The 11,126-nt window shown below is 51.4% G+C and overlaps 1 protein-coding gene across 1 annotated transcript in view; it reads left to right on the plus strand.

Annotated features, from left to right (window-relative positions):
* The first annotated feature begins 3,159 nt into the window (after positions 1–3,159).
* The window catches only part of LOC132385574 (zona pellucida-binding protein 2-like), a 139,794-nt gene continuing 131,827 nt past the window's right edge, over positions 3,160–11,126 (plus strand). Inside the window, exon 1 of the mRNA XM_059957739.1 lies at positions 3,160–3,283. Within this exon, the coding sequence (XP_059813722.1) occupies positions 3,160–3,283 (124 nt within the window). The remainder of the gene's footprint in view (positions 3,284–11,126) is intronic.

Raw genomic sequence — 11,126 nt, forward strand, 5'->3', positions numbered from 1 at the left:
ATTGGGGGTGTGGAGGGGTGGGTCAGTGGGTTATTGGGGGTGTGGGGGTTTGGTCAGTGCGTGATTGGGAGTGTGGGGGTGGGTCAGTGGGTGATTGGGGGTGTGGAGGGGTGGGTCAGTGGGTGATTGGGGGGTGTGGAGGAGTGGGTCAGTGGGGGGTGGATGGAGGGGTGTGTCAGTGTGTGATTGGGTCTATGGAGGGGTGGGTCAGTGGGTGATTGGGGTTGTGGAGGGGTGGGTCTGTGGGCGATTGGGGGTGTGGAGGGGTGGGTCAGTGGGTGATTGGGGGTGTGGAGGGGTGGGTCAGTGGGTTATTGGGGGTGTGGGGGTTTGGTCAGTGCGTGATTGGGAGTGTGGGGGTGGGTCAGTGGGTGATTGGGGGTGTGGAGGGGTGGGTCAGTGGGTGATTGGGGGGTGTGGAGTGGGTCAGTGGGGGGTGGATGGAGGGGTGGGTCAGTGTGTGATTGGGTCTATGGAGGGGTGGGTCAGTGGGTGATTGGGGTTGTGGAGGGGTGGGTCTGTGGGCGATTGGGGGTGTGGAGGGGTGGGTCAGTGGGTGATTGGGGGTGTGGAGGGGTGGGTCAGTGAGTGACTGGGGGTGTGTAGGGATGGGTCAGTGGGTGATTGGGGGTGTGGAGGGGTGGGTCAGTGGGTGATTGGGGGTGTGGAGGGGTGGATCAGTGGGTGATCGGGGGAGTGGAGGGATGGGTCAGTGGGTGATTGGTGGTGTGGAGGGGTGGGTCAGTGGGTGGTTGGGGGTGTGGAGGGGTGGGTCAGTGCGTGATCGGGGGTGTGGAGGGGTGGGTCAGTGGGTGATTGGGGTTGTGGAGGGGTGGGTCAGTGGGTGGAGGTGTTGATCAGCCTCACTGCTTGGGGGAAAGTCACTGTTTTTGAGTCTGGTGGTCCCTGGTGTGGATGCTACGTAGCCTCCTCCCCGACGGGAGTGGGGCAGACAGTCCGTGGGCAGGGTGGGTCGGATCCTTCACTATGTTACCGGCTCCTGTCTGTATAGATGTCCGTGATGGGGTGGGGGTGTGGGTGGGTAGGCTGTTGTTGGTGATGCTTTGGGCGGATTTGACTCCCCATTGTGGAGAATTCCTGTTCGTTGTGGAAAATTCCTGCGGTTTCTGATCTGTGCAGCTTGTTCGGACGATCCCTACCCTCCTTCTGTAGAATGGCCTGAGAATGGACGTGCATCATTCAGCTCTCTTTACCCTCCTGAGAAAACAGAGGCTTTGGCGAGCCTAAAATTCAAGATTGTCACTCACCGACACACAACTGTATCGGAGATCTGCTGAGGCATAAAAAGCACACAATAATCCTAAAGAACAGAATTTAAAAAGCACAATAAATATTAAATAAAAGCAAACTTACAAAAGTGATGTCCTGTTGTGCAGAAAGAATGGCAGTCTACAAATCAGTGAACTCGAACGAATCGAGGAATAATCGTCCTAGTTCTTGCCGTCTGCTCTGGGGATGGAGGCGGCCATCTTATGAAGACACTCTGCCCTCCATTTTGTGAGCTTGACGTTCTGGGCTTGGTCAATGTTTTAAAGAGGATGCAATGACTCTTCGGGTAATCTGCCGGACCGGAGATCGTTTCCAAATGAGAAGTTATTTGTGAAGATGTTCTCTGGTTGGCTGTAACATGCAGGTTTGTGAATTTTGGGGGTTGGCGCTTGCCTGAAGTGATTCGAGCTCGTTGCTGAGTGAAAACAAAAAAAGATTATCGACGGTCACTTGATGGGAAGAGGGCAATAAATGGATGCTGGCTTGGAGCAAAGCCAATAGCAAGGTGTAAAGGACAGACACATGACCTGTGGCCAATGACACGGGGTTGTGCTATTTGAGTTGATAAGGAATGGATATAGAAGTGGATGCTTTGTGTGTGTTGGGAGTGGTAAATTTGAAGAATAACCATCGCAGATGCAAGTGAGAGCAACCCTGTGTGAAACACGAGGTGAGTGAATCAGGACAACAAGGAGCCCCTGGCCAGCGTAAACTCCTTGGCCCGGGTAATCCCTTTGCGATTCAGGAGAGTGAGGGCTACTTAGCGGGTGTGCACGCAAAGTGTTTAGAGTATGAATTCACGTGCTTGTTAGTGTGAACAATAACGGTACTTGTCAATTTTCTCCCACAGTCCAAAGACCGTGAGCATCGACAGCATCCTGACTGGCTGCATCACCGCCCGGTACGGGGACCGCAGGACTCCGCGGAGAGTGGTGCAGACAGCCCAGCGCACCTGTAGGTGTGAACTTCCCACGATTCGGGGCACTTACAGAGACAGGTGGGTAAAAAGGGCCCGAAGGATCACTGGGGACCCGAGTCACCCCAACCACAAACTGTTCCAGCTGCTACCGTCCGGGAAACGGTACCGCAGCATAAAAGCCAGGACCGACAGGCCCCGGGACGGCTTCTTCCACCAGGCCATCAGACTGATGAACTCACGCTGACACAACTGTGTTTCTGTGTTATACTGACTGTCCTGTTGTACATAATATCTATAATAAGTTACTATAAATTGCACATTTAGACAGAGACATAACGTGAAGATTTTTACTCCTGATGCATTTGAAGAAGTCAAATTCAATTCAGTTCGATTCAAGACGCCCCGGTCAGTAGGTCAGTCGGTGGTTGTCGGTTGACCGGTGAATGGGAGGGTTTGATCACGGGCTCTGGGGGTTTGTGGTGGTGGTGACGATGTGGGGTAATTGCTGATTCTTTTCTCTTGAAGAAGACTCGGGGAGGGAGAGTCAATGTTTTGCTGCTGCATGTGCCTGGGAGGGTGGGGGCTTTGTGGTTCTAACGATTCACTCTTTGGGGTTTTTTTTTTAAAAAAACTGTTTTCTCCCCGTTTGGCGGACGCCTGCAGAGAGTGAGGGCCTCAGCTGGAATGCTGTGTGCGTCCTCTGATTGAACCTTTGACTGGATCAGGGGTTTTGCCCGGCGGCGCGCCTCGTAGGGACGGAGGGCCTGTTCCGTGCCTGATCTGTAAATAAATCGATCAGTTAAACATGCGTCCCGGGGAATCCCCGCCCGCTGCTACGTCTTCACCTGCACTGCCAGCGTTTCGGAGCGTTCGGCCCTCAGCGAACAGACGGGGAAGGGGAAGGTTGGTTCAGACGAGCTGGGCTTTTTGAAAATTCATTCACTTACGGGATGTGGGCGTCGCCAGCTAAGCTGGCACTTACTGCCCGTCCCCAGGTGCCCTTGGCGAAGGCGGTGATGGGCTGCCTCCTTTTGATTTTGACCCAGCCACAGGGTTTGTTTCCAAGTCAGGATGGTGAGTGACTGGGAGGGGGATTTCCAAGTGGGGGGGTGTTCCCAGGGACCTGCTATTCTCGTCCTTCCAGACGGTGGTGGTTCGAGGGTCCGGGAGGGGCTGCCTGAGGAACGTCGGTGTCCTGTCGCAGTGCGTCTTGTCGACAGCACACGCTGCTGCAACTCTCCGTCAACGGTGGGGGTGAGGGGGGTTTGGATGCTTGAGGGAGGGGTACCAGTCGAGTTGGCTGCCCCGTACTGGATGGTGTCGGGCTTCTCGAGTGTTGAGGGGGCTGCACTCATCCGGGCGAGGGGCGAGTCTGCCATCACACTCCCGACCTGAGCCTCGCAGATGGTGGGCAGGCTCTGGGGAGTCGGGGGGTGAGTTACACAGCCTCTGACCTGCTCTGGTAGCCACGTGTTTAGACCAGTTCAGTTTCCTGTCCATGGTAACCCGCAGGATGTTGATAGGAGGGGATTCAATAGACAACAGGTGCAGGAGTAGGCCATTCGGCCCTTCTAGCCAGCACCGTCATTCACTGTGATCATGGCTGATCACCCACAATCAGTACCCCGTTCCAGCCCTCTCCCAACATCCCTTGACCCCGCTATCTATAAGAGCTCTATCTAACTCTCTCTTGAATGCATCCAGAGAATTGGCCTCCATTGCCTTCTGAGGCAGAGCATTCTACAGATCCACCACTCTCTGGGTGAAAAAGTTTTTCCTCAACTCCGTTCTAAATGGCCTACCCCTTATTCTTAAACTGTGGCCTCTGGTTCTGGACTCACCCATCAGCGGGAACATGTTTCCTGCCTCCAGTGTGTCCAATCCCTTAATAACCTTATACGTTTCAATCAGATCCCCTCTCATCCTTCTAAATTCCAGTGTATACAAGCCCAGTCGCTCCAATCTTTCAACATATGACAGTCCCGCCATTCCGGGAATTAACCTTGTGAACCTACACTGCACTCCCTCAATAGCAAGAATGTCCTTCCTCAAATTTGGAGACCAAAACTGCACACAATACTCCAGGTGGGGTATCACCAGGGCCCTGTACAGCTGCAGAAGGACCTCTTTACTCCTATACTCAATTCCTCTTGTTATAAAGGCCAGCATGCCATTAGCTTTCTTCACTGCCTGCTGTACCTGCATGCTTGCTTTCAGTGACTGATGTACAAGGACACCTAGATCTCGTTGTACTTCCCCTTTTCCTAACTTGATTCAGTGACGGTGATGCCCCTGAACGTCAAGGGACGATTCTTAGAGCCTCTCTTGATGGAGATGGTCATTGTCCGGCACTAGAGTGGCTCGACTGTTACTTGCCCCCTGTCAGCCCAAGCCTGGATATTGTCCGGGTCCTTCTGCATGTGGGTAGTGAACTGCTTCCCTATCTGAGGGGTCGCGCTGGAAGTAGTGATATAACCCCCCCCCCCCAAGTCACCCTCATCGTTACCCCTTCACGGAGAACGCCTGTGTGTGACCGTTTCACGTGGGGGGGGGGGGGGGCTGACTCACAAGCCCTGGACGGGTCGGGGCCAGGGTCCGTTGGCACGGAAAGCAAGACCACCAGGGACCCCCCCCGCCCACCTCACTGCCTCAGCCTTCCCCCGCCTTCACTGGCCTTGTGAGGTGTCCTCATATTCCGCTCGCTCCACCGCTGTGTCCCTCTTCATCAGGAACCTCTCCCACCCCTTGACCCTACTGCTTGGGCGGCTCCTGCCGGGAAATGAACCCCAGTCGGCCTCCCTAGGGGTCTCGGGAACACACCGCGAGAAGGTGGCGGTGCTCAGGGAAGACACAGGGGACTTACTTTGAACTTTGGTGTGACAATGCCAAGGAACTTAAAGTCACTGACCCTCTCTGCCTCTGATCCCTCAGGACACAGGGCAAACTCGGTGAGGAGTGTGGTAGAACAGAGAGATTGGGGGGCTACAGGTTCACAAAGGCTTGAAAGCGGTGTCACAGGCAGTTAGCGTTGTAAATGAAACGCCTGCACGACAGGCTGGTGTATGTCCAGGGGAAGATTTGCCCTCCCGCCAACACCCCCCGCCTCCTGTACGCTGTGGAATACACGTTAGTACAAAGTCGCACACACAATATCACGCTCACACCAGGTACGGTTACAGAGGACACTTTATAAATCTTAGACAATAGACAATAGATGCAGAAGTAGACCATTCGGCCTTTCGAGCCTGCACTGCCATTCTGAGATCATGGCTGATCATCTACTATCAATACCCGGTTCCTGCCTTGTCCCCATATCCCTTGATTCCCCTCTCCACAAGATACCTATCTAGCTCCTTCTTGAAAGCATCCAGAGAATTGGCCTCCACTACCTTCCGAGGCAGTGCATTCCAGACCCCCACACCTCTCTGGGAGAAGAAGTTTTTCCTTAACTCTGTCCTAAATGACCTACCCCTTATTCTCAAACCATGCCCTCTGGTACTGGACTCTCCCAGCATCTGGAACATATTTCCTGTCTCTATCTTGTCCAATCCCTTAATAATCTTATATATTACAATCAGATCCCCTCTCAATCTCCTTAATTCCAGCGTGTACAAGCCCAGTCTCTCTAACCTCTCTGCGTAAGACAGTCTGGACATCCCAGGAATTAACCTCGTGAATCTACGCTGCACTTCCTCTACAGCCAGGATGTCCTTCCTTAACCCTGGAGACCAAAACTGTACACAATACTCCAGGTGTGGTCTCACCAGGGCCCTGTACAAATGCAAGAGGATTTCCTTGCTCTTGTACTCAATTCCCTTTGTAATAAAGTCCAACATTCCATTAGCCTTCTTCACTGCCTGCTGCACTTGCTCATTCACCTTCAGTGACTGATGAACAAGGACTCCTAGATCTCTTTGTATTTCTCCCTTACCTAACTCTACACCACTCAGATAATAATCTGTCTTCCTTACTTCCAGAGTGGATAACCTCACACTTATTCACATTAAACGCCATCTGCCAAGTATCTGCCCACTCACCCAGCCTATCCAAGTCACCCTGAATTCTCCTCACATCCTCATCACATGTCACACTGCCACCCAGCTTAGTATCATCAGCAAACTTGCTGATGTTATTCTCAATGCCTTCATCTAAATCGTTGATGTAAATCGTAAACAGCTGTGGTCCCAATACCGAGCCCTGTGGCACCCCACTAGTCACCACCTGCCATTCCGAGAAACACCCATTCACCGCTACCCTTTGCTTTCTATCTGCCAACCAGTTTTCTATCCATGTCAATGTCTTCCCCCCAATGCCATGAGCTCTGATTTTACCCACCAATCTCCTGTGTGGGACCTTATCAAATGCCTTCTGAAAATCGAGGTACCCTACATCCACTGGATCTCCCCCGTCTAACTTCCTGGTTACATCCTCGAAAAACTCCAATAGATTAGTCAAGCATGATTTACCCTTGGTAAATCCATGCTGGCTCAGCCCAATCCTATCACTGCTATCTATTTATGCCACTATTTCATCTTTAATAATGGACTCTAGCATCTTTCCCACCACCGATGTCAGGCTGATAGGACGATAGTTCTCTGTTTTCTCCCTCCCTCCTTTCTTAAAAAGTGGGATAACATTAGCTATTCTCCAATCCTCAGGAACTGATCCTGAATCTAAGGAACATTGGAAAATGATTACCAATGCATCCGCAATTTCCAGGGCCACCTCCTTTAGTACCCTAGGATGCAGACCATCTGGACCTGGGGATTTGTCAGCCTTCAGTCCCATCAGTCTACTCATCACTGTTTCCTTCCTAATGTCAATCTGTTTCATTTCCTCTGTTACCCTATGTCCTTGGCCCATCCATACATCTGGGAGACTGCTTGTGTCTTCCTTAGTGAAAACAGATCTAAAGTACTTATTAAATTCTTCTGCCATTTCTCTGTTTCCCTTAACAATTTCACCCAATTCATTCTTCAAGGGCCCAACATTGTTCTTAACTATCTTCTTTCTCTTCACATACCTAAAAAAGCTTTTTCTATCCTTTATATTCCTGGCTAGCTTGCGTTCGTACCTCATTTTTTCTCCCTGTATTGCCTTTTTAGTTAAGTTCTGTTGTTCCTTAAAAATTTCCCAATCATCTGTCCTCCCACTCACCTTAGCTCTGTCATACTTCTTTTTTTTTAATGCTATGCAATCTCTGACTTCCTATGTCAACCATTGTGGCCCCTCCCCCCCCCTTTGAATCCTCCCTTCTCCGGGGGATGAACTGATTTTGCACCTTGTGCATTATTCCCAAGAATACCTGCCATTGCTGTTCCACTGTCTTTTCTGCTAGGATATCCGTCCAGTCAGCTTTGGCCAGCTCCTCCCTCATGGCTCCATAGTTTCTCCTGTTCCACTGCAACACTGAAACCTCCGATCTGCCCTTATCCTTCTCAAATTGCAGATAAAAACTTATCATATTATGATCACTACCTCCTAATGGGTCCTTTACTGCGAGATCATTTATCAAATCCTGTTCATTGCACAGAATAGTCTTGTCCCTGGTCGGCTCTCGTACAAGCTGTTCCAAGAATGCATCCCGTAGGCACTCTACAAACTCCCTATCCTGTGGTCCAGCACCAACCTGATTCTCCCAGTTCACCTGCATGTTGAAATCCCCCATAACTACTGCGACATTACCTTTGCCACATGCCAATGTTAACTCCCTATTTAACTTGCACCCAATATCCATGCTACTGTTTGGTGGCCTGTAGACAACACCCATTTGGGTCCTTTTGCCCTTACTGTTCCTCAGTTCTATCCACACAGACTCTACTTCTCCTGACCCTACGTCCCCCCTTGCAAAGGACTGAATCTCATTCCTCACCAACAGGGCCACCCCACCCCCTCTGCCCACATTTCTGTCCCTACGATAGTACGTATACCCTTGTACATTCATTTCCCAGGTCTGATCTCCCTGCAGCTATGTCTCCGTTATCCCGACAACATCATAGTTACCCATTCGCACCTGAGCTTCAAGCTCATCCGCCTTATTTCTGACACTTCGTGCATTCAGATATAGAATTTTTAGCCCATTTCTCCTCTCTCTGTTTAAATTGCTGCCTATTGTGCTTAACCCAGCTCCCCGAACTCCCATCGGGCTATACACCCCTAGAATTTTGTTGTCCTTCCTAAATTTACTTATTCTTTCAACACATTTAACTCCATGTTCCGTCAGACCATCCCTCTGTACATGTGTCCTCCTTATCACTTGTTCCGCCTCACCTTTCTCTACTACACATTTAATATTCCGGAACCGTGTAGTCCCCACCTGTCCTTTATTCTTCATCTCGCTATCCTCTCTCACATTCTGGATCCCCGCCCCCTGCAAATTTAGTTTAAACCCCCCCCCCCCCCCCCGCCCCAGAGAAGCACCAGCAAACTTTCCTGCAAGAATGTTAGTACCGCTCCAGTTCAGGTGTAAACCGTCCCTTCGGAACAGATCCCACCTTCCCTGGAACAAGGCCCAATTATCTACAAACCTGAAGCCCTCCATCCTGCACCATCCTCTCAGCCACGTATTAATCTGTATAATCTTTCTGTTCCTTGCCTCACTCACACGTGGCACAGGTAGCAATCCTGAGATTGTTACCCCGGAGGTCCTGCCCTTCAGCTTTGCACCTAACTCCCTGAACTCACTACGCAGGACCCCCTGATTCATCCTACCCACGTCATTGGTCCCTACGTGGACCACAACACCTGGATTCTTGCCCTCCCTCTCGAGAATAACCTGCACCTGATCTGAGATGTCTCGGACCCCGGCACCAGGGAAGCAACATACCATCCGAGACTCCCGATCTTCCCCACAAAATCTCCTACCCGCCCCCCTGACTATAGAATCCCCTATCACTACCGGTCTCTTCTCTTCCCTCCTCCCCTTCCTAGTCGAGGGTCCAACCTCAGTGCCAGAGAGAGGACCACTGCAGCTTGTTCCTGGTAGGTCATCCCCACCAACAGTATCCAAAACAGTATACTTATTGTTGATGGGAACGGCCACAGGGGTGCTCTGCTCTCTCTGTCTGCTCCCCCTGCCTCTCTTGACTGTCATCCATTTGCCTACCTCCTGCCTTTTCGGTGTAACTACCTCCCGATAACTCATATCTATCTCTGCCTCTGCCTCCCGAATGATCCGTAGTTCATCCAGCTCCTGCTCTGATTCCCTAACTCGGGCTGATAGGAGCTGCAGCTGGACGCACCTATTGCAGGTGTGGTCATCAGGGACAACTGTGTTGACCCTGACTTCCCACATACTGCATACGGAGCACCCCACTGCTCTGACTGTCTCCCCCATCACCTGATCCCAGATTAGTCAGAATTAATGAAAAAAGTACCAACCGACCGTACCTTTTTTACCTCAGCAAGCACGCACTCAGAACTAATCTTACCAGAACTAAGTGATTAACAGCGATACAGTAGATACGAAGGGAAAGGAAATAAAGAAAAGGTGGTAAAACTTATCAGCGTTCAATCAGAGTTCATTTGCGAACGTGGTTGGAGCTCAGCCCTCGAGCGCCCAACCACCCTTCGCTCTTCTCCGACCCCGGCGGCCGGTGCGCCTGGGACCGGCCTCGGTGATCGACCGTCAGTGACGCACCCGTCCGCCCTCCTCGCCCCCCAAAAGGCCGTGCGATCCCAGCTCCCAGGCCCACAAGAGACAGTGACATCCAACCCAACTGGTTAACGAACCAATACAATCAGCAGCTTTAACCCAAACAAGCTCCCAGAGCACTCTGCCAGAAAAAGCACTCCCTCACCAGTTAGCATGACAACCGTTTTACTGATAACAAACAAAGAAGCCATTTTGATTCACTTACGCAGTACATAAAGAAAGCCTTTGGCCTTTATGCATCTGAGTATGGAGAAAAGGAGATGGGATGTTATGTTGAAGTTGTAAAAGACTTCGGGGAGGCCGAACTTGAAGTTTTGGCCAGCGACCTGCAGGAGAGGTGTCAATCAGGTTGAAGGAGTACAGGTAAAATTCACAAGGATGTTTCCTGGACTTGGGGGACCTTGAGTTATGGAGAAAGGTTGACTAGGTTAGGACTTTATTCCCTGGATTGAGGAGGATTGATTGAGGCGTCCAAAATGATGAGGGGTAGAGATTGAGTGGGACGAGAACTGGAGGTCATGGGTTAGGGGTGAAAGGTGAAACGTTTAAGGGGGAACGTGAGGGGGGGGAAGCGGGGAGCCAGCGGGCAAGCTGCCGTACCTCAGGCTTGATTCACGGGAGGGATCCGGCCGCTCCTTAATTCCCGAGTGTCACCACCGCCAACCTGCTGTTGGCCGAACCCAGCGCAGCGACGGATTGGGAGGGAAGATCGAAGAACCTGTCCTGAGGAGTGGCCGATTGCTGACGTCGGAGGGGAAGAAATCCAGGGGTCCACGAGCCGGCCCTCACTGAGGGATGGGAGGTGGAGAGGGTCAGCGACTTCAAATTCCTTGGCATGACCTGATCAAAGGTTCAAAGTAAGTTTATCGTCAGAATATGTGTAGGTCAACGTATACAACCATGGGAGCCATTTTCTTGCGGGCATACTCAATAAATCTCTAGACTAATCACCACAACAGGATCAATGGAAGACGGCGCCAGCTTGGGCGTTCGACCAGAGGGCGGAAGACAACAATCCGTGCAGGCACAAGAAGATAAGAGGTAACACACAGGGAGAGGAGGGTGGGTGGGTGGAACCCAAGGCCAGTGACGGTGGTAGACTACGATACAACAGAGCCTATTGGGCAGGTAGGTGGAGGCTAGAAAAACAGGGGGTTACGTGCCAGGGAGATTACGTGGCCAGCACAAGAAAGTGGGCCGAAGGGCCTGCAAAGAGCTCTGTAGATCTTCAATGTTCTGAACAAGCGATAAATATCGAGAACG

The sequence above is a fragment of the Hypanus sabinus genome (genome assembly GCF_030144855.1).
Source record: "Hypanus sabinus isolate sHypSab1 chromosome X1 unlocalized genomic scaffold, sHypSab1.hap1 SUPER_X1_unloc_1, whole genome shotgun sequence".
Taxonomy (NCBI): domain Eukaryota; kingdom Metazoa; phylum Chordata; class Chondrichthyes; order Myliobatiformes; family Dasyatidae; genus Hypanus; species Hypanus sabinus.